We start from the raw sequence: 26,808 nt of genomic DNA on the forward strand, positions 1-26,808 counted from the left end.
AGGTGAAGTGGCCTGCCTAAGGTCACACAGCAGACAAATGGCAGAGCGGGATTAGAACCCATGACCTTCTAACTCCCAGGCCCGTGCTCTACTCACTAAGCCACCGTGCTCTGGATGTGGCTTGTCAGACTCCCTTTTCACTTTCCCCACTTGTCGGCTGGTGTCTGCCACTTATCATCATCATCAGTCGTATTTATTGAGCGCTTACTATGTGCAGAGCACTGTACTAAGCGCTTATAATAATGATGGCATTTATTAAGCGCTTACTATGTGCAAAGCACTGTTCTAAGCGCTGGGGAGGTTACAGGGTGATCAGGTTGTCCCACGGGGGGCTCACAGTCTTAATCCCCATTTTACAGATGAGGGAACTGAGGCCCAGAGGGCGTGAGAAGTGACTTGCCCAAAGTCACGCAGCTGACAATTGGCGGAACCGGGATTTGAACCCATGACCTCTGACTCCAAAGCCCGGGCTCTTTTCCACTGAGCCACGCTGCTTCTCTAACTTGTTGGCTGGGTGACCTTGGGCAAGTCACTTCATTGCTCTGGGCCTTAGTTCCCTCATCCGTAAAATGGGGATTAAGATCGTGAGCCCCATGCGGGACAGGGACTGCGTCCCACCTGATTACCTCACATCTCCCCCGGCTCTTAGAACAGTTCCGGGCACATAGTAAGTACTTAAACACCATAAAAATCAACAGAAAAATCTTTCAAAAGCGTCCCCGTCAATCTTGTTTTCATCTTCCCCGATTTCAGCTGTCTGGCGGCTGTTTGGTTTCCCAGCTGTCACTCATCCTCCTACCTCCTACTCAGGGAGAAGCAGCGTGGCTCAGTGGAAAGAGCCCGGGCTTTGGAGTCAGAGGTCATGGGTTCAAATCCCGGCTCCGCCAACTGTCAGCTGCCTGACTTTGGGCAAGTCACTTCCCACTTCCTCTGGGCCTCAGTTCCCTCATCTGTAAAATGGGTTCGAATCCCGGCTCCACCACGTGTCTGCTGTGTGACCTTGGGCAAGTCACTTAACTTCTCTGAGCCTCAGTGACCTCATCTGTAAAATGGGGATGAAGACTGTGAACCCCGCGTGGGCCAACCTGCTCATCTTGCATCCCCCCAGCGCTTAGAACAGTGCTTTGCACATAGTAAGTGCTTAACAAATGCCATTATTATTATTATTATCCCTCCTGCCTCACCTCGCTGCCCCATTACTACAACCAGCGTGGCTCAGTGGAAAGAGCCCGGGTTTTGGAGTCAGAGGTCATGGGTTCAAATCCCAGCTGTGCCGTCAGCTGTGTGACTTTGGGCAAGTCACTTCACTTCTCTGTGCCGCAGTTACCTCATCTGTAAAATGGGGATTAAGACTGTGAGCCCCCTGTGGGACAACCTGATTGCCTTGTAACCTCCCCAGCGCTTAGAACAGTGCTTTGCATATAGTAAGCTCTTAATAAATGCCATTATTATTATTATTATTGCAATCCAGTCCACACTTGGCAGCAGACAAATGGTGGAGCGGGATTGGAACCCATGACCTTCTGTCTCCTAGGTGCGTGCTTTAGCCACTATGAGAAACATGCTGTTTCTCATAAGAGTGTGAGCCCCAACAGGGGCAGGGACCGTGTCTGACCTAATTAATTTGTATCCACCCCAGCGCTTAGACCAAGTGCTTGGCACACAGTAAGTGCTTAACCAATACGATGATTATTATTGCCCGCCATCACGGTTCCCAAATTATAAAAATGTTTCTAACTTTTCCCATCGGTTTCTTTCTAGGCAGTAGGGAGTCACTCGCCACAGGACGGTTGAATTTTTCGTGCCTGTGACGCTGTCTGGGGAACCGCTGCATCACACCGAATGGTAAGTTGTAAATGGCAACACCTGAATTTTTTAAAAATGAAAGTCCGTGGTTCAGTTCTTTGGCCCCGTACTTCCTTTCCACTTTAAATCAATCAATCAATCAATCATATTTATTGAGTGCTTACTGTGTGCAGAGCACTGTACTAAGCGCTTGGGAAGTAAATCCCGACTGAGTAGCTGCTTATGGGATTGTTTTCCAGAACTATCTCACGGTATGCTTCTGTTAGGAGAAGTAGAGTAGTTGATAACGATGATGATAATGGCATTTATTAAGGGCTTACTACGTGCAAAGCACTGTTCTAAGCCCTGCGGAGGTTACAAGGTGATCAGGTTGTCCCACGGGGGGCTCACAGTCTTAATCCCCATTTTCCAGATGAGGTAACTGAGGCACAGAGAAGTGACTTGCCCGGAGTCACACAGCTGACAATTGGCAGAGCCGGGATTTGAACCCATGACCTCGGACTCCAAAGCCCGTGCTCTTTCCACTGTGCCACGCTGCTTCTCTAGTTCTTAATAGTTAGTAGTTAGGACTAGGTAGAGCACAGGATGGGGAGTCAGAAGGGCTTGGGTTCCAATCCCGCCTCCATCGCCGGTCTGCTTTGTGATCTTGGGAAAGTCACTACTTGTCCGCTGTGTGGCCTCGGGCAAGCCACTTCACTTCTCTGTGCCTCAGTTACCTCATCTGGAAAATGGGGATGGAGACTGCGAGCCCCACGTAGGACAGGGCCTGTGCCCAACCCTTTTTGCTTGTATCCACCCCAGCGCTTAGCACAGTGGCTGGCACATAATAATAATAACAATAATGATGGCATTTGTTAAGCGCTTACTATGTGCAGAGCACTGTTCTAAGCGCTGGGGCGTGGATACAAGGTGATCAAGTTGTCCCACGTGGGGCTCACAGTCTTAATCCCCATTTTACAGATGAGATAACTGAGGCTCAGAGAAGTTAAGTGACTTGCCCAAGGTCACACAGCAGACATGTGGCGGAGCCAGAATTCGAACCCATGACCTCTGACTCCAAAGCCCAGGCTCTTTCCACTGAGCCACGCTGCTTCTCACATAGCAAGCACATAACAAATAATAATAATAATTATTATTATTATTATCATTCTCTCTGCCTGTTACCTCATTTGTTAAATAGGGATTAATAATGTGAGCCCTATGAGGAACATTAATTTTGTCCAACCAGATTAGCTTGTATCTATCTACCCCAGTACTTAAAATGGTGATGGCACATAGTAAGCGCTTAACAAATACCATTAAAAATAAAATACATTGAGGAAAAAATCCCAAGGGACAATCTGAGAATAACCACCCAAGACAAGCCTGTGTTGGTTGAATTAAGTGTCCATAAATGCCACTCTTAAGAGCACGGATAAGGAGCTGCGGTTACCATTTGCATCCCGAGTGATTATCCTTTTAGATGTATATCTGTTTGTACATATTTTTTACCCTATTATATTTGTACCTATTTATTCTATTTATTTTATTTTGTTAATATGTTTTGTTGTGTTGTCTGTCTTCCCCTTCCAGACTGTGAGCCCGCTGTCGGGTAGGGACCGTCTCTATATGTTGCCAACTTGTATTTCCCAAGCACTTAGTACAGTGCTCTGCACACAGTAAGCGCTCAATAAATACGATTGAATGAGTGAATGAATAGTATTTGTATTACTATCATTCCGATGTATCAGGCACTGTACTAATTGCTAAGGTAAATCCAAGCTAATCAGGTTGGGCACAGTCTCGGTCCCACATGGGGTGCTCAATCTTTATCCCCAATTTACAAATGAGGTAACTGAGGCCCAGAGAAGTGACTTGCCCAAGGTCACACAGCAGGCAGGTGGCAGAGGCAGGATTAGAACCCAGGTTCTTAGGACTCCCAGGCCAACGCTCTAACATTAATCCGTTCGGTCGTATTTATCAAGCTCTTACGGTGTGCGGAGCACTGTACTAAGCGCTTGGGAAAGTACCAGTAGGCCACGGTGCTTCTCGAGGTCTTGGGTCCACCGCAGCGTGTAGCACAGGGTTTGGAACATAGTGAGCTCTGGATCAATATTGTCATTAAGTCTCTCTGATTTTCCTCAGAGCAGGTGACTCGCCTTTGCGGTCGCTTATTCTTTCCCTTCATCTCCGGGCCGATATCGGCGGTTTCCAGGGATTGGGCCATATCCTTGATCCAGTGCTCCACCTGCCCCTTCCCCCTCAACTTCCAACACAAGTTTCAGAGTCTTCCATCAGCTAAAATGAGGGTGGCTTTTCCTGGCCGCCTCCTACGTGCACAGCACTGTGCTGAGCGCTGTGCCGGGTGCCGGGTAATTAGGTTGGCCACAGTCCCTACCCCGCCCCACCGAAAGTGGAAAGTGTGGAGGCCTGAATGGTTGGGATGGGGGGCAGGGCCGGAATTGGGGAGATAATAATAAGAATGATGGCATTTATTAAGCGCTTACTATCATCATCATCATCATCAATCGTATTTATTGAGAGCTTACTATGTGCAGAGCACTGTACTAAGCGCTTGGGAAGTACAAATTGGCAACATATAGAGACAGTCCCTACCCAACAGTGGGCTCATAGTCTAAAAGGGGGAGACAGAGAACAAAACCAAACCTACTAACAAAATAAAATAAATACTGTGTGCGAAGCACTGTTCAAAGCGCTGGGGAGGTTACAAGGTGATCAGGTTGTCCCACGGGGGGGCTCACAGTCTTCATCCCCATTTTACAGATGAGGGAACTGAGGCGCAGAGAAGCGAAGTGACTTGCCCAAAGTCACACAGCTGACAAGTAGCGGAGCCAGGATTTGAACCCACGACCTCTGACTCCAAAGCCCGGGCTCTTTCCCCTCGGCCTTGGCTGTCGGCCGGGATGGAGGCTCTGGCTTCCGTACTTGGAATGGCATTAGCCCAGGCCAAGTATCTAGACACACTTTATGGCAGACCCACAATCCTGGGCTCCTCCTAGCCAGGTTCTCTCCCTAATCCCACTGTTGGGTAGGGACTGTCTCTATATGTTGCCAATTTGTACTTCCCAAGTGCTTAGTACAGTGCTCTGCACACAGTAAGCGCTCAATAAATACGATTGATGATGATGATGATGATAATCCCTACTTTTCCCGTTGTAAACCCTGGATCATAAGCCCATCTTTCCCAGCAGGCAGCAGGGACCCAAGCTGCTGCCTGAGGTTGGGCAGAGATCCACCGAGATTCACAGTCGAAGCCGGGGAGAACAGACATTTTGACCCCGCGTTTGCAGATGAGCACACAGGCTCAGAGAGGTAAAGCGACTCTCCCGAGGTCACCCAGCGGGAAAGTGGCGGTAGTGGGATTAGGAGCCGGGTTACCTTATTCCCTGATTCGTGCTCTCTCCCGGAGACCACCCTGTGGTCTCCTCATCTCTGTTGTGCTTGGGCTCTTCGCTTCAGCCCAAAGCCTCGAATCGGGTATTTCCCGGAATGTCCCGGATAAGAGACGAGCTGATATTACACCTGCAGAATACAGGGTCAAAACTTCCAGCACCGGGATGAAATTTAGGATTTTATACTTGTTCATCCTCAGCTACCTCTGGTGGGGAAAATGACTCTTTTTATTTCCTTAACCAACTACTTGACGAACTACTCCTTCTGCTTCATTAAACGTGTGGGAGGTAGATTCTCAGCTGATTCATCCCGTACTTAGAGAAAAGAGACACCGGGTAGCTATTATCTTCCGGGTTTTCCACAATTATGCTGTCACGTCAAGTCAATAGAACAGATTTCATCCGTCAGTTAGAATGGGTGGCGGGTGACATCAAAGTGAGCGTAAACACTCGAGGGCCGGATGGGTCCAAAATGGACCAGCGGGCTGCCAGAGAACCATTCCAACTCACTTCGGGCCCAAGCGTTTCTCCGGAAAAGCAGGAACATTTCACTGGGAAATGCGGACTGGTCACTGAACTGACTGTCGGATATATCCCCCCCCTCCATTCCGTCTCCCCCAGTTCCCGACCCTTTCTTTTGTGGCCAGGTTCCTGCGCTGAACCTCTAGACTGTAAGTTTGCCTCCTGACTGTAGGCTTGTTTTGTTTTTTATCGTATTTGTTAAGTGTTTATTATGTTCTATGTGCTGGGGTTGATACAAGGTCATCAGGTTGGACACAGCCCCTGTCCCATGAGGGGCTCACAGTCTTCATTCCCATTTTCCAGATGAGGAAACTGAGGCATAGAGAAGTGAAGTGACTTGCCCCAAGTCACACAGCAGATAAGTGGCGGAGCCGGGATTAGAACCCAGGACCGGGCTCTTTCCCCTAGGCCTCAGTGCTTCCAAGGTCTTCAGGGAGCAAACAGGTAAGAAAGATGTCCCTCCCTCTAGACTCTAAGCTCATTATAGGCAGGGAATGTGCCTGCAATTCTCTTGTACTGTGCCCTCCCAGGCACTTAGTACAGTGCCCTACACACAATAAGCGCTCAGTAAATACCACTGATTGGCTGGATGCTCTTTCCACTAAGCCACGCTGCTTCCCAAGGTCCTCGGAGAGCAAACTCGTCAGGCAGATGTCTCCCCCTCTAGCCTGTAAGTTCGTTATGGGAAAGGAATATGCCTGTAATTATTATTATTATTGTGGTATTGTGTTATTTGTTAAGTGCTTACTATCTGCTAGGCACTGTTCTAAAAGCGTTGAGGTCACAGTCCCTGTCCCACATGCAGCTCACAGCCTTAACCCCCATTTGACAGAGGAGGGAACTGAGGCCCAGAGAAGTGAAGTCTCTGTATGTTTGTCTCTGTATGTATGTCTCTGTATGTTGCCAATTTGTACTTCCCAAGTGCTTAGTACGGTGCTTTGCACACAGTACGGTGCTTTGCACACAGTAAGCACTCAATAAATACGATTGATGATGACGATGATGATGAAGTGACTTGACCAAGGTCACACACCAGACAAGTGGCAGGGCTGGGATTAGAACTCGGGTCCTTCTGACTCCCAGGCGCGTGCTTTATCCAAATGCTTAGTACAGTGCTCCACACATAGTAATAATAATAATAATAATGGCATTTGTTAAGCGCTTACTATGTGCAGAGCACTGTTCTAAGCGCTGGGGGGGGTTACAAGGTGATCAAGGTGTCCCATGTGGGGCTCACAGTCTTAATCCCCATTTTACAGATGAGGTAACTGAGGCTCAGAGAAGTTAAGTGACTTGCCCAAGGCCACACAGCAGACATGGGGGGGAGTCAGGATTCGAACGCATGACCTCTGACTCCAAAGCCCGCGCTCTTTCCACTGAGCCACGCTGCTCCTCTAATGCCTCTGTTTATTTTAATATATAGCCACGTTGACTAAGTATCTCAATTACGCTTTGGGTGATAGGGTATCATCATCATCAATCGTATTTATCGAGTGCTTACTATGTGCAGAGCACTGCACTAAGCGCTTGGGAAGTACAAATTGGCAACATATAGAGACAGTCCCTACCCAACAGTGGGCTCACAGTCTAAAAGGGGGAGACAGAGAACAAAATCAAACATACTAACGAAATAAAATCAATAGAATAGATATGTACAAGTAAAATAAATAAATAAATAAATAGAGTAATAAATATGTACAAACATATATACATATATACAGGCGCTGTGGGGAAGGGAAACCTGTGGGGAAGGGACATCAAACCTGATGTCTTCCTCTCCCCCTCGTCCCCCTCTCCATCCCCCCATCTTACCTCCTTCCCTTCCCCACAGCACCTGTATATATGTATATATGGTTGTACATATTTATTACTCTATTTATTTATTTATTTATTTATTTTGCTTGTACATTTCTATCCTATTTATTTTATTTCGTTGGTATGTTTGGTTCTGTTCTCTGTCTCCCCCTTTTAGACTGTGAGCCCGCTGTTGGGTAGGGACTGTCTCTATGTGTTGCCAATTTGTACTTCCCAAGCGCTTAGTACAGTGCTCTGCACACAGTAAGCGCTCAATAAATACGATTGATTGATTGATTGATTGTCCGGGGACGGGATAAATTCTGGTTCTGCCTGAACCTAATTCATTCTCCACGGAGCCTGACAACTCTGTAAGACCCCGAGTATACAGAACCTTCTTCCCAAAGGGAACCGAAATCTTCTCGGTAGTAAGCGCTCAATAAACACCACGCTTGACCGGCTGGATTCCGGGTCCCTCGGCCCGGTGAGGAAGACTGAGCAGACGGTGAAGAGTCGGAGGATGTTAATTCCCTGCTCCCGAGTCCTGGCCCCTTCGGGGCTCCGCAGCTCTGGCCCCTGGCATGACCAAGGTGCAGAGGGGCAGAGTGGGGATGAGAGCCAGGTCCAAAGGGGAGATGGGATGATTTTTAAGGGCTATTTATGTGCCGCTCACTTTGCCCCAAACTCCTGGGGGCGGGCCGGGCTCTGGCCTTGTTCTCAGGGGTGGCCCATGTGGGCCACGGGTCCGCCCCCTTCTCAGTGGACTGTCTTCAGGCCCCTTCCCCAGCTCCTATCACTCTCATCATCATCAATCGTATTTATTGAGCGCTTACTATGTGCAGAGCACTGTACTAAGCGCTTGGGAAGTACAAGTTGGCAACATATAGAGACAGTCCCTACCCAACAGTGGGCTCACAGTCTAAAAGGGGGAGACAGAGAACAAAACCAAACATACTAACAAAATAAAATCAATAGAATAGATATGTACAAGTAAAATAAGTAAATAAATAGAGTAATAAAGAACACCCTCAAGGCCTGCGGGGGCCACACAGGCCCGCCGGGACCCTACTGCCCATGAGCAAGGGCGATTACATCCCTGACTGATTGATTGACAGACAACAATTCTCCCTCCTCCCCATCCCCCCTGCCTTACCTCCTTCCCCTCCCCACAGCACCTGTATATATGATTGTACGTATTTATTACTCTATTTTATTCGTACATATTTATTTTATTTTGTTAATATGTTTTGTTCTCTGTCTCCCCCTTCTAGACGGTGAGCCCACTGTTGGGTAGGAACCGTCTCTATATGTTGCCAACTTGTACTTCCCAAGTGCTTAGTACAGTGCTCTGCTGACAGCAAGCGCTCAATAAATACGATTGATTAATTGATTGAGACAACAATTCGCCCTCCTCCCCATCCCCCCCTGCCTTACCTCCTTCCCCTCCCCACAGCACCTGTATATATGTTTGTACGTATTTATTACTCTATTTTATTCGTACATATTTGTTCTATTTATTTTATTTTGTTAATACGTTTTGTTCTCTGTCTCCCCCTTCTAGACGGTGAGCCCACTGTTGGGTAGGGACCGTCTCTATATGTTGCCAACTTGTACTTCCCAAGTGCTTAGTACAGTGCTCTGCTCACAGTAAGTGCTCAATAAATACGATTGATTGATTGATTGACAGACAACAATTCTCCCTCCTCCCCATCCCCCCTGCCGTACCTCCTTCCCCTTCCCACAGCACCTGTATATATGATTGTACGTATTTATTACTCTATTTTATTTGTACATATTTGTTCTATTTATTTTATTTTGTTAATATGTTTTGTTCTCTGTCTCCCCCTTCTAGACGGTGAGCCCACTGTTAGGTAGGAACCGTCTCTATATGTTGCCAACTTGTACTTCCCAAGTGCTTAGTACAGTGCTCTGCTCACAGTAAGCGCTCAATAAATATGATTGATTGATTGATTGACAGACAACAATTCTCCCTCCTCCCCATCCCCCCCGCCGTACCTCCTTCCCCTTCCCACAGCACCTGTATATATGATTGTACGTATTTATTACTCTATTTTATTTGTACATATTTGTTCTATTTATTTTATTTTGTTAATATGTTTTGTTCTCTGTCTCCCCCTTCTAGACGGTGAGCCCACTGTTAGGTAGGAACCGTCTCTATATGTTGCCAACTTGTACTTCCCAAGTGCTTAGTACAGTGCTCTGCTCACAGTAAGCGCTCAATAAATACGACTGATTGATTGATTGACAGACAACAATTCTCCCTCCTCCCCATCCCCCCTGCCTTACCTCCTTCCCCTCCCCACAGCACCTGTATATATGATTGTACGTATTTATTACTCTATTTATTTTATTCGTACATATTTGTTCTATTTATTTTATTTTGTTAATATGTTTTGTTCTCTGTCTCCCCCTTCTAGACAGTGAGCCCACTGTTGGGTAGGAACCGTCTCTATATGTTGCCAACTTGTACTTCCCAAGTGCTTAGTACAGTGCTCTGCTCACAGCAAGCGCTCAATAAATACGATTGATTGACAGACAACAATTCTCCCTCCTCCCCATCCCCCCTGCCTTACCTCCTTCCCCTCCCCACAGCACCTGTATATATGATTGTACGTATTTATTACTCTATTTTATTCGCACATATTTGTTCTATTTATTTTATTTTGTTAATATGCTTTGTTCTCTGTCTCCCCCTTCTAGACGGTGAGCCCACTGTTGGGTAGGAATGGTCTCTATATGTAGCCAACTTGTACTTCCCAAGTGCTTAGTACAGTGCTCTGCACATAGTAAGCGCTCAATAAATACGATTGATTGATTGATTGATTGGTCAGTACTAGATCCCTTTCTATCTGGAGGGCTCTCAGTGCAGCTCGCAGGCCTCGGCGACCCCTGCTAATCCCGCCTCACTCCATCCACGTCAGCCCCAACTACTCCTCCCAAGACCCACCGGGAACGAGAATCGGAACAGCCCCGAGAGGTTCGTTCCCTAGAACGAGACACCGTGGACGGACAATCGCGCCAGTCGCAGTTGAACTGGAAAGCTCGCGGGCTTCACGCAAACCTGAGGGCAATGAACGCACACGACCAAGCTGTCAGATTGGGCCTCTCCTAGCCACATCCTAAGGAGAAAGAGCCACGGAGCCCCTTCTGCCTGCTGGCTCCGGAGCACGTGGATTGACGGCAAACAGGAGGGAAAATTTGGTCACCAAGAGTGGCGTCAGTTGTCACCGGATTATCTCCCGCTGCTAGAGGCCCACAATCCACTAGGCCCCTCAGAAGGCTCAGTCATTCCACCTAGATGGTATTCCCACATGGAGACGTGTCGGAAAATTGGCCGGCCTCCTTCTGCACGTCCGGCCGAGCACCCCCCACCCCAGGATCCCTGGGCCACCGGCCATCCGGCGGCTGAACTCACCAAGCTGGATCTCTTGGATGGTCAGTTTACTCTCCAGAGGATGCAGGAGCTTCGGGGGCCGGTCCGTCAGCGGCGCTGGAAGAAAGGAACAGAGACTCGCCGTTACGATGACAGATCCGCTGGACAGTCGTCTGTTTACCTAAAGCTCTTCCAACACCTCCCCCCCGGAGCATGGCGAGAGAGTCAATCAGTCGGTCAATTGTACTTATTAAATGCTTACTGTGTGCAGAGCACTGTATGAAACCCTTGGGAGAGCACAATATAACAGACACATTCCCTACTCACAATGAGCTTACGGTCTAGAAAGAGAGAAAGGCATTAATAGGAATAAATCAAATGACAGATCTGGATAGAAGTGCTGTGGGGCTTGCAGCGGGGATGAATATAGGGAGCAAGTCAGGAAGACGCAGAAGGGAGTGGGAGAAGAGGAAATGAGGGCTTTGTCGGGGAAGGCCTCTTGGAGGAGGTGGGCTTTGAATGGCAGGGAGAGTCATTGTCTGTCAGATATGAGGAGGAAGAACATTCCAGGGTAGACGCAGGTCGCGAGCAAGAGGTCAGCGGTGAGATGGACGAGATTAAGGTACAGTGAGTAGGTTGGCATTGGAGAAGCCCAGTGTGAGGGCGTTTTTGGAGTAGGAGAGTAGCGAGGTGAGGTGGAAGGGGGCAAGGGAATGGAGGGCTTTAAAGCCAGTGGTGAGGAGTATCTGTTGGATGTGGAAGTGGATGAGAAACCCCTGGAGCTTCTTGAGGAGTGGGGAGAGAGGCCTGGCCTAACGTAGGACAAGTCCCTTGACCTCTCCAGGCCTCAGTGATCGGATCCCTGCTCTCCCTCCATCTTGGACCGTGAGCCCCGAGAGGTTGAGGGGACTGCATCAGCTCTGATCTCCTTGTAATCGACCCCGGTGGTCACCACGGGGCTCAGCCACATCGGAAGAACTCGAGAAATGCCGTCAGCGTAGTTTAGCGGATAGAGCATTTTACAGGTGAGGGAACTGAGGCCCAAAGAAGTGAAGCTGACTTGCTCAATGTCACACAGCAGACGAGTGGTGGAGTTGGGATTAGACTTCTAGACTGTGAGCCCGCTGTTGGGTAGGGACCGTCTCTATACGTTGCCAACTATGCGTTGCTTAGTACAGTGCTCTGCACACAGTAAGCGCTCAATAAATATGATTAAAAGAATGAATGAACCCATGATCTTCCAACTCCCAGTCCCAGGCTCCATCCAATACATCATGCTGCTTCTCCCTGCCCACGGTAAGAACTCGAATGATTGATTAATTCATTTGTTAATCTGTGTCCTGACATGGCCTTCAGATTAAGATATGGTGGTAAGTAGGTTATAATAATAATAATGATGATGGTATTTGTTAAGCACTTACTATGTGTCAAGCACTGTTCTAAGCACTGGGTTAGATACAAGGTAAACAGTGTCCCGGGTGGGGCTCACAGTCTTAATCCCCATTTTACAGTTGAGGTAACTGAGGCCCAGAGAAGTTAAGTGACTTGCCCAAAATCTCACAGCTGATAAGCGGTGGAGCCGGGATTAGAACCCATGACCTTGGACTCCCAAGGTAGGTACAAGGCCTAATGGAAACTAATCAATCACATTTATTGAACATTTACTACGTACAGAGCACTGTAGTAAATTCTTAGGAGAGTTGGTAGACATTCCCTGCCCAGAGTGAGCTTACAGGCTAGAGGATTCAGTCATTTGGGTGAAGAAGACTCATGCTATTTTACATTCCAGGCTTTTCAAAGCAACCCATTTCTTGGCATTATAGGCTCTCACTGATTTAAAACTCACCTTACCCCAGTGTCAGGGGCATCCTATTCATAACAAATGTTTGGTTTTGTTGTCTGTCCTCCCCTTCTAGACTGTGAGCCCATTGCTCACCGTCTCTATATGTTGCCAACTTGTACTTCTCAAGCGCTTAGTATAGTGCTCTGCACACAGTAAGCACTCAATAAATACGACAATGAATGAAGCAATCAATTGTATTTATTGAGCGCTTATTGTGTGCAGAGCACTGTACTAAGCGCTTGGGAAGTACAAGTTGGCAACATATAATGAATGAATAATAATAATGAACAGTGCTCTGCACATAGTAAGCGCTCAATAAATACGATTGATGATAAATACGATTGATGAATAATATACGGTATATGGTATTTGTTAAGTGCTTACTATGTGCCAGGCACCATACTAAGTACTGGGATAGATACAAGCTTATTGGGTTGGACACAGCCCCTGTCCCACATGCGGCTGACAGTCTTAATCCTCATTTTACAGATGAGCTAACTGAGGCCCACAGGAGTTAACTGACTTACTGAAGGTCACGTAGCAGACAAGTGGAAGAGCCAGGATTAGAACCCAGGTCCTGGAGTCCCAGGCCGGGCTCTATCCACTAGGCCACACCGCTTCTCCTTTATTCTGTGAGTCCCCAGACACCTGACACCTACTTTTCCTCAGCCCCAGCTGGCTACGGTGCTCAAATCCTTACAGAGGGGGAGACCGACACGCGGGGAGGTTAAGGAACGGGCCAAAGTCCGACAGGGGGCTGGAGGCAGAGCCGAAACCAGAGCCCGTGTCAGCCAACTCTTGGGTGGCTATCCAGTAGGCCAGAAGAGGGAGGTGGAGGAGGACGGCGAGGAGAGGCCTGGACGAAGTGGTGGAGCAGGAGAGGAGAGGCCAGAAAATGGAGGCGGAGAGGGGAGGCCACGAGGAAGCGGTGGAGCAGGAGACCAGAAAAGGCCAGAAAATGAAGGGGGAGAAGACGGGAAAAGGGAGTCCAGGAGAAAGGAGTGGAGTAGGAGGGAGAGGAGAGGCCAGAAAATGGAGGCGGAGAGGGGAGGCCACGAGGAAGCGGTGGAGCAGGAGACCAGAAAAGGCCAGAAAATGAAGGGGGAGAAGAAGGGAAAAGGGAGTCCAGGAGAAAGGAGTGGAGTAGGAGGGAGAGGAGAGGCCAGAAGAGGACAGCGGAGCGGGAGGAGAGGTCAGAAAACAGAGTACGTAAGTGCATATACACTTATTTTATTAACAATAATAGTGATAATAATGGTATATGTTAAACACTTAATATGTGCTGAACACGGTTTTAAGCACTGGGGTAGATGCAAGGTAATCAGGTTGGACTTCTTGTGTGCAGGGAACGTGACTACCAAATCTGTAATATCATACTCTTTCCAATCTCTTTGTACAGTGCTCTGCACACAGCAAGCACTCAATAAATACCATTGATTGATTTATCGGAGTGTGAATAATAATAATAATTATGGTATTTGGGGGTTTTTTGTTGTTTTTTAATGGCATTTATTAAGCGCTTACTATGTGCAAAGCACTGTTCTAAGCGCTGGGGAGGTTCCAAGGTGATCAGGCTGTCCCACAGGGGGCTCACAGTCTTAATCCCCATTTTACAGTTGAGGTAACTGAGGCCCAGAGAAGTGAAGTGACTTGCCCCAAGTCACAGAGCTGACAATTGGCGGAGCCGGGATTTGAACCCATGAACTCTGACTCCAAAGCCTGGGCTCTTTCCACTGAGCCACGCTGCTTCTCAAGCATTTACTCTGTGCAAGGCCCTGTTCTAAGCACTGGGGTAACTACAAAATAATTACGTTGGACACAGTCCCTGTCCCACTTAGGGCTCACAGTCTTAATCCCCATTTTACAGATGAGGGAACTGAGACACAGAGAAGTGAAGTGACTAGCCCACGGTCACGCAGCAGGCAAGTGGCAGATCCAGGATTAGAACCCATGACCTTCTGATTCCCAGGCCCTGGCGCTATCCACTAGACCATGCTGCTTCCAAGGGAGGCGGAGCAGTGCGGGGAGCAGAGGGGGAGAAACTCGGCTACGGGGAGACCCAAAGAAGGTCTGGGCTGATTTCTCCACCACCGTCAGAGGAGTTTGGGAAGATGCCAGTAGATCTTAAAACCCCCACCACTCTCAACCAAAACCCACCCTGGTGCCCTGGCTGTATTTGCCAAGAGGATGACAAATACTCTGTTACCACCCCAGAGACAGGGCGATGAAGAAAACCACGGAAAGATGCCGGCATTCACCTCATCCCTCTATCATTTTCCAAGTTGCCATTCAAACCCTCTTCGAAAGCATCCAAGATGTTTCCACGGGCCTGCTTTCTACCAGCAATCTTATTCCGTTCTCTCCCGCAATAAAAGCTCCTAAGATCTAAAAATTCCATATAAAAAGGCATTACTGGTGTTCTTAAGATTGAAGGCACCCCATGATCTTTTAACAAAACATTGCTTTTAGGAAAGCTTTCTCTCGAGACGTGGGTCGGATTAGGTCTCGGCGCCTGTTGTACAGTTGCTAGGGACACTGTCGAGAAGGAGACTATAATCTGGGAATTGGACCCCCGATGGAATTTAGAAGGAAGAGCTCAGAGGTGGGAATTTAAGCTGCATTTTCTTGATTTACGTGCTTCTCCTAGGAGCTGATAGTAGTCAGGACCCTAGAAAGATAATTCCTTCTAAGACCAACTCAATCCACTAACTAGCACGGACCCCTTCAAGAGTCATCCTAAGTATATGAAACTGACACAAAGGGCCTTATGTTCGGGTTGTGCTTCTGAAAAACAAATTTCCTTCTGGTAATCTCCCTGACACGCTCTCCCTGCCAGGGTATGTTTTATTTAAGACAGTTTAATACCAATTGCCAGCCCCAGGATTTCACAGGGACACTGCCTGGATCCTCCATGGGGGATAAAGAGCATGAGAATTACATTTCAATCGTGCTTTCTTTTCTGTGAGTCTTTTCAAGCCACCTTTCCTCTGGTTGAGCATGGGGTTTGGGTGGTCTGTAGCAAGCAGAAGGGAACATATATATATTCTCTCATTTTCTCTCTCTCTCACACACAAACACACCCTCTCCCCCCGGGTCCCCTGAAACAAACAGCAGTCCTGGTGGAAAGAGCTGGAGCCTGGGAATCACGAGACCTGGGTTCTAATCCCAGCTCCTCCACCTATCTGCTGCATGACCTGGGGCAAATCACTTTATTTGTCCGTGGCTCAACTCCCTCATCTGTAAAATGGGGATTAAGACTGTGAGTCCATGTGGGGCATGGGCTGTGCCTGCTCTTTTATCTATCCCAGTGCTTAGTACAGTGCCCGGTACTTAGTAAACTCTTAACGAATACCATTATAAAATGAATAATTTCAACTAAAAATATGCAGGCCCCCATATTGAGGTCCCTTCCTGAATTTTGTCACTTAAGCAAAGGTTCCTGAGACACCATAATCCTAAATCCCAGAGTAATAAAAATAATAATAATTTTGCTATTTGGTAAGCACTAGTGCCAAGCTCTGTACTAAGCTCTGGGGGACATACAAGATTCATTCAGTCGTATTTATTGAGCGCTTACTGTGTGCACAGCAATGTACTAAGCGCTTGGGAAGTACAAGTTGGCAACATATAGGGACGGTCCCTACCCAACAGTGGGTTCACTGTCTAGAAGGGGGAGATAGACAACAAAACATATTAACAAAATAGAATAAATAGAATAAATATGTACAAATAAAATAGAGTAATAAAAATGTACAAAATTCCAAACAGGTTCAAACTCCCCTGGTTTAAGTCATTCGCTCATTCATTCAATCGTATTTATTGATTCAATCGTATTTATTGATGGTCAGGTCCCACATGGGGCTCACATTTTATGTAGGAGGGAGAACAGGTACTGAATCCCCATTTAGCAGGGGAGGGAACTGAAGCCCAGAGAAGTGAAATGACTTGCCCAAGGTCACACAGCAGACAACTGGCAGAGCTGAGATGAGAACCCAGACCCTCAGCCCCCCAGGCCTGGCCTCTTTCCACTAGGCCATGCTGCTTAATAAGAAAAAAATAACTGGGAATGTCATCCCGGAGGAGATGAGATTTCCAAAGGGTTGGAGAGAGCAGCTATCTGTCAGATGGGAAGGTGAAGGGTGTCCCAGGAAGGCTGGGAGAAGAGAACAAGGAGATTGAGTCGATAGGTGAATTTACGGGCTCAAGAAAGAAGAAGAGTGCAGGCTGGGGTGCTGTGGGAGAAGAGAGTGGGTAAGAAGTCGAGAGGACTTTCAAGTCGGAGCAGAGAGATGGGGGTTCCTAAGGACAGTAGTTGGGGGTTCCTAAGGAGCAGAGAGATGTGAACAAAACTAGACCAGCATCCTTTTCTGCCCCCTGACTCTGGTTTGCATTACTTCAAATCCGTGAGCAACTTTTCCTTTCCCTGGCCTCAGCCAAATAGGGTCCCGGGAGATGGTGGGAAGACTGGGATTTAGGGACACACCATGGAAGCTTGACTGAGGAGGTGGTCCCCTGAAGAAGGACCCCTACGTCTCCATTCTGATGGCTTGAAATTCACTTTTGGTCTGATTGAAGCTTGTGAGGGGAGGAGGTGCATTGTGTTCAAACTCGATACTTTTCCACAATAATCGTTGACTCCCTCGGCGGAAACCACCTTCCCCTGAGGGACAGAAGCCAAGTCATGCGAGAAAGTCCTCGCTCCACCTCACGATGTTACTAAAGCGTTGCCCTACAGACCACCTGCAAAATATTCCTCCAAATAGCCTCGGAGAAGATAGGGGATATTCGCGTGGATCACACCCTAGGCGGGATGGAGAGCCAGGGGCTCATTTGCCTTTCACAGATGCTGTGTGACCCTGGGGAAGCCACTCAATTTCTCTGGGCCCCAGTTCCCTCATCCCAAAACAAGCGTCAGATAACTGTTCTCCCTCCCTTTTCGACTGTGAGACGGGGGCCGTGTCTCATGGGGTTATAGTGTATCCATCCCAGGGCTTAGCACAGTGCTTGGTGCATAGTAAGAGCTTAACCAATTCCACAATTACTATTTTGCAAGGAGGGACCTTAGGCCCGGAGAGGTTAAGTGACTTGACTGGCTGGTCCAAGCGCTTAGTACAGCGATCTCCACAAAGTAAGCACTCAGTAAATACGATTAAACAAAATGAATGAATTTACTGAGTGCCTTCTGTGTGCAAAGCACTATACTAAGCGTTTGGGTGAGTACAATACAACAACAAATTGACACATTCCCAGACCAGCAGGCAAGCCGGGCTCAGAGCCTGGAATTTTTGCCTCTCAGGTCCAGCCTCTTTCCCTATAAGCACCATACAATCATTTATTTTGGTCCAAGTAACCCCCAGGGCCTCATTTTAACTAAGATGGACCAAAGAAAATTAAGAAGAAAAAATCAAGAGCAGCGAATCAGAGACCCATTTCACAGTGAGTCTGGGTAAGCAAAAAACAAAGTAAATTAGAAATATTCATTCATTCAATTGTATTTATTGAGCGCTTACTGTGTGCAGAGCACTGTACTAAGCAGTTAGTATTTTAAATACTTAAAATTTTAAAATATTTTAAAATAAATAAAAAATAAAAATATTTAACCTAAAATATTTACTTAGGCTAATTGAAAGCTCCTGGGGAATGTCAATTTCTGAGAGGAATATTGGACCACATCCCCCACCCTATCAGTTTATGATTATTCCTCATCTGCTTTTCATTTCTCAGTTTTCCTGATGGTTTAGAAATTCTTCAAGTTCCACTAGTGAAGCCCAGATTTTAGAACACCACAGCATTCATTCATTCAATCGTATTTATTGAGCACTTACTGTGTGCAGAGCACTGTACTAAGCGCTTGGGAAGTACAAGTTGGTGACATTTAGAGATGGTCCCTACCCAACAACAGGCTCACAGTCTAGAAGGGCAGCAGTTTCCTCATGTCCGAAAGGATTTCCCTCTCCCTGATGACTCCCCCCAAATCTGACTGAAGCATGTATCTCATTTCCCCTCCCATCCCCATGGCAGAACCGAGTTATTTCTTAAAATGGAAGCCCGTCCTCGTACATTAAAGAGTGGTTATTAAGGAACACAAATTAAAAACCGCCGTGTCAAAGAGCAATTAGATGTGGCACCCTTTAAATAAAACTTGCTATAGAAATCTAATTAATGCTGCAAATTCTCTGATATTACTTTTGCTATCAGCCCATCTCCCAGAGTAACCTGGCAACGCGATGACACGAGTCGGCGGATCACTTCCTCTGCAGTAATGCCTACTAGATGGGATGGGCAGAAGACCGCGAATGTATTCGCGGTGGCACAGAATGCCCTTGGCGGTTCTTGGAAAGAAAAAAAAAATGAGTCTGATTTTTTAAAAACCCATCAGAAAACTCGCATTTAATCCTTAAGCTCTGGTCCTTGTGCATCTTTCCAATAACACATCGGCATCAGCGATTAAGTATGGACACGTTCCCTAGCCCTGGCCGGAGAGAGATGAAAAGAGACGTCAGGAGATGTCTCAGGGCAGCTGAGAGAGGAATCAGGGTCATCACCTTCCTTTTCTGCAGAAACAATACCTCGCGTCTCCCCAGTACAAATTTCATGTCCTCTTTGTTGCTAATGAAGATTGCTTGTGGGCTGGGAGTCAATCGAAGCACCAGAAGCGAATATCCAACAGGATGAGATGGGGTGTAAAGCCAGAAACTACCCGTTTTGTTTTTGTTGTTGTTGTTTTATGGCATTTGGTAAATACTTACTACGTGCCAGGCACTGTACTAAGCGCTGGGTAAATACAAGCTAATCAATCACTTTTATTTATTGAGCACTTACTGTGCACAGAGGACTGAACTAAGTGCTTAGGAGAATACCATCAGAGTTGGTAGACATTTTCCCTGCCCACAACGAGCTTACAGTCTAGCAGGGGAGACAGACATTAATATAAATTAAAAACTCACGGATACGCACATAAGGGCTGTGGGGCCGAGGTAGGGGTGAATAAAAGGAAGCAAATCCAAATGCAAGGGTGATGCCAAAAGGAGTAGAAGAAGAAATGAGGGCTTATTCAGGGAAGGCTAGGTTAGGTTAGACATTGTCCCTGTCCCCCATGGGATTCACAGACTTAATCCCCATTTTACGGATGAGGTAACTGAGGCCTGGAGAAGTGAAATGATTTGCCACGGCTTAGTGGATACAGCATGGGTCTCCAAGTCAGAAGGACCTGGGCTCTATTCCTGACTCTTCCATATGTCTGCTGTGTGACCTTGGGCAAATCACTTCACTTCTCTGGGCCTAAGTTCCCTCATCTGTAAAAAGTGTGAGTCTCACGTGAGGCGGGGACTGGGTCCAACCTGATGAACTTGTATGTACCCAAGTGCTTAGAACAGTGTTTCACATATGGGGAGCGCTTAACCGTCACCATAATTATTCTCATTATTATTATTATTGCCCAAGGTTACACAGCAGGCGAGTGGCAGAGCCGGGATTAGAGTCCAGGTCCCTCTGAATCCTTGACCCGAGCTCTATCTGCTAGGCACCCTTCACACCGGAGATCAATCAATCGTATTTATTGAGCGCTTACTGTGTGCATGGCACTGTACTAAGCGCTTGGGAAGTACAAGTTGTCAGCATATAGAGACAGTCCCTATCCAACAGTGGGCTCACAGTCTAAGAGGGGGAGATAGAGAACAAAACCAAACATACTAACAAAATAAAATAAGATCCACGGGAGGCCTGGGGCAGAGACTGTAGGGATACTGGGAAAGGGTGAGGGCCCCAGGGCTGCCAAATAAATGGGGGACACACTCCACGCTCCACACTAAGGGCCTGCTGAGAGCTCACCTCCTCCCGGAGGCCTTCCCAGACTGAGCCCCTTCCTTCCTCTCTCCTTTGTCCCCCCTCCATCCCCCCGACCTTACCTCCTTCCCTTCCCCACAGCACCTGTATATATGTATATATGTTTGTACATATTTATTACTCTATTTATTTATTTATTTTACTTGTACATATCTATTCTATTTATTTTATTTTGTTAGTATGTTTGGTTTTGTTCTCTGTCTCCCCCTTTTAGACTGTGAGCCCACTGTTGGGTAGGGACTGTCTCTATATGTTGCCAATTTGTACTTCCCAAGCTCTTAGTACAGTGCTCTGCACATAGTAAGCGCTCAATAAATACGACTGATGATTGATGATGATGATGCCCCAGGCCTCCTGTGGCTCACTGTGGGCAGGAAACAGGTCAGTTATATTGTTATAGCGTCCTCTCCCAAGTGCTTAGGCCAGTGAACACAGTTAGCATTCAGTAAATATGACAGTTTTCTGTCAGTTCCTTGTGGGCAGGGAATGTGTCTACAAACTCGGTTATAGTGTAATAATAATAATAATGATGGCATTTATTAAGCGCTTACTATGTGCAAAGCACCGTTCTAAGCGCCGGGGAGGTTACAAGGTAATCAGGTTGTCACAGAGGGGGCTCACAGTCTTAATCCCCATTTTCCAGGTGAGGTAACTGAGGCACAGAGAAGTCAAGTGACTTGCCCAAAGTCACACAGCTGACAATTGGCGGAGCGGCATTTGAACCCATGACCTCTGACTCCAAAGCCCGGGCTCTTTCCACTGAGCCACACTGCTTCTCCCAAGCGCTTAGTATGGTGCCGTGCACATATTAAGGGCTCAATAAATATGATGGATTGATTGAGCTCCAGCCCAGAGCATGGGATTTGGAGTCAGAGGTCATGGGTTCAAATGCCGGCTCTGCCAATTGTCAGCTGGCTCAGGGGGGTGTCTATAACCGAGTTTGTACACACATTCCCAGCCCACAAGGAACCGACAGAAAACTATCATATTTACTGAATGCTAACTGTGTTCACTGGCCTAAGCACTTGGGAGAGGATGCTATAACAATATAACTGACCTATTTCCTGCCCACAGTGAGCTGACAGGCTAGAGGGGAAGACAACATCACTATAAATCAATAAATGGAAGATATAATAATAAAATAATGACATTTATTAAGTGCTTACTATGTACAAAGCACTGTTCTAAGCACTGGGGAGGTTCCAAGGTGATCAAGTTGTCCCGCAGTGGCTCCCAATCTTCATCCTCATTTTACAGATGAGGGAACTGAGGCCCAGAGAAGTGAAGTGACTTGCCCAAAGTCACATAGCTGACAATTGGCGGAGCCGGGATTTGAACCCATGACCTCTGACTCCAAAGCCCGGGCTCTTTCCACTGAGCTATGCTGCTTCTCTGGACATAAGGGGTGTGGGGCTGGGAGGGGGGATGAATAAAGGGAGCAAGTTTGGGAGTTTCCTCTCCCCCTCGTCCCCCTCTCCATCCCCCCCACCTTACCTCCTTCCCTTCCCCACAGCACCTGTATATATGTATATATGTTTGTACATATTTATTACTCTATTTATTTATTTATTTTACTTGTACATATCTATTCTATTTATTTTATTAGTATGTTTGGTTTTGTTCTCTGTCTCCCCCTTCTAGACTGTGAGCCCACTGTTGGGTAGGGACTGTCTCTATATGTTGCCAACTTGTACTTCCCAAGCGCTTGCTACAGTGCTCTGCACACAGTAAGTGCTCAATAAATACGATTGATTGACTGATTGATTGATTGAGTGGGAGAAGAGGAAAGGAGGGCTTAGTCAGGCAAAGCCAATTGGAGGAGTGGGGCCTTCAATACGGCTTAAAAGGTGGGGAGAGTGGATCATCTGTTGGATTTGAGGAGGGAGGATGATCTGGGCCAGAGGTTTGATGAGGGCAAGGGGTTGGCGGTGAAATAAACGAGATTGCGGTACCCTGAGTTAGTTGTTTTTAGAGAAGTGATGGGTGCAGGCTGGATTGCAGTAGATCAGTGAGGTGAGGAAAAGTGAAAGCATAAAATTTATCAGCCAAAGTTGGGAACTTTCCCAAGCACTTGGTACAGTGCTCTGCACAGAGCTAGTGCTCAATAAATACCATTGATTAGTGATGGAAAAATTTAGGAATGCTACTATTCAACACTGTCTACACAAATTTTCTGAGGAACTGGATTTATCAATAATAGTATTAATAATGACAGTACTTGTTAAGAGAAGCAGCATGGCTTAGTGACAAGAGCATGGGCTTGGGAATCATAGGTCATGGTTTCTAATTCCACCTCTGCCACTTGTCTGCTCTGTGATCTTGGGCAAGCCACTTAATTTCTCTGTGCCTCAGTTACCTCATCTGTAAAATGGGGATTAAGACCGTGAGCCCCACATGGGACAACCTGATTACCCTGTTTCTACCCCAGTGCTTAGAAAAGGGCTTGGCACATAGTAAGCACTTAACAAACATTATTATTATTATTATTATGCACTTACTATGTGCCTAGTGATTTTACTAAAGGTTGGGGATGATACAAGGTCAGCGGGTTGGACATAGTCCCTGTCCCATATGGGGCTCACAGTCTGAGTGGGAAGGAGAACAGGTTTGAATTCCCATTCTACAGATAAGGAAACTGAGGCACAGAGAAATTAAGCCACTTGCTGTGTGGCAGGCTAGTGGCAGAGCCAGGAATAGGACCCAGGTCCTCTGTCTCTCAGGGCCACACTGTTTCTCATAAATCTATACTGGTTCCTCAATACAAAATCCTTATTTGCAGCTGTAGTGACCATTTACTTACCACTGGGAAAGAGAGAGAGAGGGAAAGAGAGAGTGGAAAAGAGGGAGAGAGAGGGGGAAGAGAGAGAGAGGGAAAAAAGCGGGAGAGAGGGGAAAGAAAGAGGGAGTGAGAGAGAGGGAGAGAGAGACAGAGACAAAGAGAGCTGGAGAGAGACAGAGAAGGAAAGACAGAGACACAGAGAGAAAGCAGAGATGGCCTCCTCCCGTCGAGCCTGTCACTGGTCCAGGTCATCTGTATGTTTCTTATGAAAGGTCAGGATGTACGGAATGTGTGTCAGGTTGCTCACAGCTAATTTTCATTTAAGGTTCCACTCTGGAAAGTACGTGTCCCAGGGAACCAGGCTTTTTTAGCTCACACACGAGAGGCCGGGCCGAGAGGCGGCTTACAAGTCTAACCCCAGACTCAGCACAGAAAGACTTCACTTGGCTTTTTTGAGGAACAAGGTCCCACACAAGGAAGACACTTCTCCCTTCCTTCTCCGACGTGATATTTTGGCATAACGAAAACCATCTTGCTTTAGCTGGGGCCTCGCTTCTAGGTTGGTTATTCTTTGTGATTGCTGCTTTTTGGGTTTTTTTTTATGTTTTCTGTTAAGCGCCTTCTATATGCCCGGCACTGTACTAAGAGCTAGGGTGGATGCAGTATATCATCCCGTTGGAAGAGTCCCCACCCCACATAGGGCTTATGGTCTAAATCCCCATTTTACAGATGAGATATCTGAGGCCCGGAGAAGTGAAGTGACTTGTCCTAGATCCCACAGCAGACCAAGTGGTGGATATGGAATTAGAACCCAGGTCCTTTTGAGTCCCAGGCCAGGGCTCTATCCATTAGGCCATGCTGCTTCCCCGGGATTTTGGAATTACGGTGACTTGGGAAGTACAACTCTCTGCACACAACAAGGGCTCAGTAAATATGACCAACTGATTCACAAGAACATTTCTTCAAGGTTCACAATGCACCAACGGGTTCCCCCCCGGGGTCAGGGGGAGAAGCCACAGGAGTTTAGCACACGCATCCAATTTTGTTGTTTTGCTGAGGGAAATCAGACCGAGATGAGTTCTCTGGTGGGAGAAGGCTTGGCCCAGTGGGGAGAGCCCCCAGGTGGGAGTCAGGAGACCCAGGTTCGAGTCCTGGCCCCCCATGGCCTGCTCTGTGACCTTGGACAAGTCACTTCACCTCAATCAATCAATGGCATTTATTGAGCGCTTATTACTCATCTGTAAAAGGGAGGTAGAATACCTGCTGTCCCTCCTCAGGCTGTGAAACTCATGTCAGAACTGATTATCTAACATCTACTCAAGTGCTTAGCACAGCGCTCCACCTGTAGTCAGCGCTTAATGCCATCGTTAATTTTTATGGTACTTGTTAAGCGCTTATTCTGTGCCAAGCATTGTACTAAATGCTGCGGTAGATACAAGTTCATCAGGCTGGACACAATCCCTAGCCTGCACAGAGTTTATAGTCGTAATCCTCATTTTACAGAGGTGGTAACTCAGGCCCAGGGAAGGGAAGTGACTTGTCCAAGGTCACACAGCAGACAAGGGGTGGCGCCAGGATTAGAAGCCCAGTCCTTCTGACAACTAGGCCCGCGCGCTATCCATTAGGCCATACTGCTTCTCTCTGACTAGTAATACATTATTACAGCATTACGGTACATTTTTAGTATAATTAGTTGATTTGGAAGCAGGCCCGGTCACCTGAGGAACTTGGGATTCGGGAAGCTGTCGAGGATCACATCTTTGATTAAGGGGGGAGCCGTGGAAAGATTGAAGTTAATCTAGTTGGCAAGCAGAATCTTTTAAAGCGGCAAGGTGTGATGGCATCCACTAAAGTTCATTCCTTAGAACTTGAAAAAGTCAATCACAACAGAAACAGAGTTTGCTCTGCATTCTTGTGTCGAATCCCGAATTCTCCAGCGATGCCTACCGATCTCTCCGTTCTTGCCTTCTAGGCAATAACTTAGCATTTTTTCCTGTCTCAAAACCAGGCTGGGATTCTATAGGAATAAAGGGGTCTCAAAAACAAATAAGCTCTACTCTTCATAGATGGCCAAAGTAGAACAGATCTAAATCCTGGGCCACCTTCTTAATCTTACGCGGATCTAGGGAATACAACCGGCATTGAAAGAAATGAAAAACAAATTAGAGCAAACCAACCGACAGATAAATTAAGCTCAGAGGCGAGCCACCATCCTCCTCCGGACTTTTCCCATCACCGCAGACAACACGACCATCCACCCCATTTCATCGGCCTGCAACCTTGGTATTATCTTGGCCGCCTCACTCTCATTCGACCCACACGGTCACACTGTCGCCAAATCCTCTCAGTCCTACTTCAACATCTCTTAAATCCACCCCTTTCCCCTCCAACCAAACTTTTCCAGGCAATTTTCGTATAGCACCTTAAATACCACATCGGCCTCTTTGCTGATCTCCCTTTCTCCTGTCGCTCCCCTCTCCAGTTTCAGTCGGCTACTCGGATCATTTTTCTAAATGAAGTCCAGTCGCTGTTTCCCCAACTCTTCAAAAATCTGCAGCGATTGCCCACCCGTCTCCGCATCCAACCAACTCTTTACCAAAAGCTTTGAGGCAGTCATTTGATCTTTCCCTCTTAACACACTGCTCGGCTGCTACAACGCAGTCCACACACTTCACTCCTCTCACACCAGCCTTCTCCATCTCACCGCCAACCCCTCGGCCACATCCTGTCACTGGCCTGGGATTCCTTTCCTCTTTGTACCCCACTGACCGCCAGTCTCCCACCTTCAGACCCTCCTAAAAAAATCAAAATTCTTCCTAGATGCCTTCCCCAGCTAAACCCTAATTTCTCCAATTTGCTCTCCCTTCTATGTATCCATCGCCCTTAAGCACTTGATATTCACAAACGCTCAACCTCCCATCACTTATGTACACATCCCTAAGCTCTCCCATTTCCCCTATCCACAATTTACTTGAAATGTCCATCTCCCCCACTACACAGTAAGCTCCTTGAGGGCAAAGATCATGTCTACCAACTATTCCCAAGCACTTAGTATAGTGCTCTGCCCAAAGCGAGCACTCAATAAATACTAGTGATTTGGTCGATAGACAGCAGAGACCAAGAGGCAGCCCTGGAGCATACAGCCCTCCCCCCAACCTCAACCACAAAGCCCCCCGAGAGGGTAGGGACTGGAACTGTCAACATTTCCACTGGGGGTAACTCACACTGCCCATATTTTCAACACCTGACACCCTTCTGTCGTATGACTGTTTTTAATTCACTCAATCATATTTATTGAGCACTTACTGTGTGCAGAGCACTGTACTAAGCACTTGGGAAGTACAAGTCAGCATCATACAGAGACGGTCCCTACCCAACAACGGGCTTACAGTCTAGAATGGAATTTATTCAATGCTTACTATGAGCTAAGCAC

The 26,808-nt window shown here is 47.2% G+C and overlaps 1 protein-coding gene across 1 annotated transcript in view; it reads right to left on the bottom strand.

Annotated features, from left to right (window-relative positions):
• The window catches only part of IL1RAPL1 (interleukin 1 receptor accessory protein like 1), a 535,220-nt gene that overhangs the window by 88,365 nt on the left and 420,047 nt on the right, over positions 1-26,808 (bottom strand). The window contains exon 6 of the mRNA XM_038757289.1: positions 10,951-11,025. Within this exon, the coding sequence (XP_038613217.1) occupies positions 10,951-11,025 (75 nt within the window). The remainder of the gene's footprint in view (positions 1-10,950; positions 11,026-26,808) is intronic.

Source organism: Tachyglossus aculeatus, chromosome 15 (assembly GCF_015852505.1).
Source record: "Tachyglossus aculeatus isolate mTacAcu1 chromosome 15, mTacAcu1.pri, whole genome shotgun sequence".
NCBI classification, from domain to species: domain Eukaryota; kingdom Metazoa; phylum Chordata; class Mammalia; order Monotremata; family Tachyglossidae; genus Tachyglossus; species Tachyglossus aculeatus.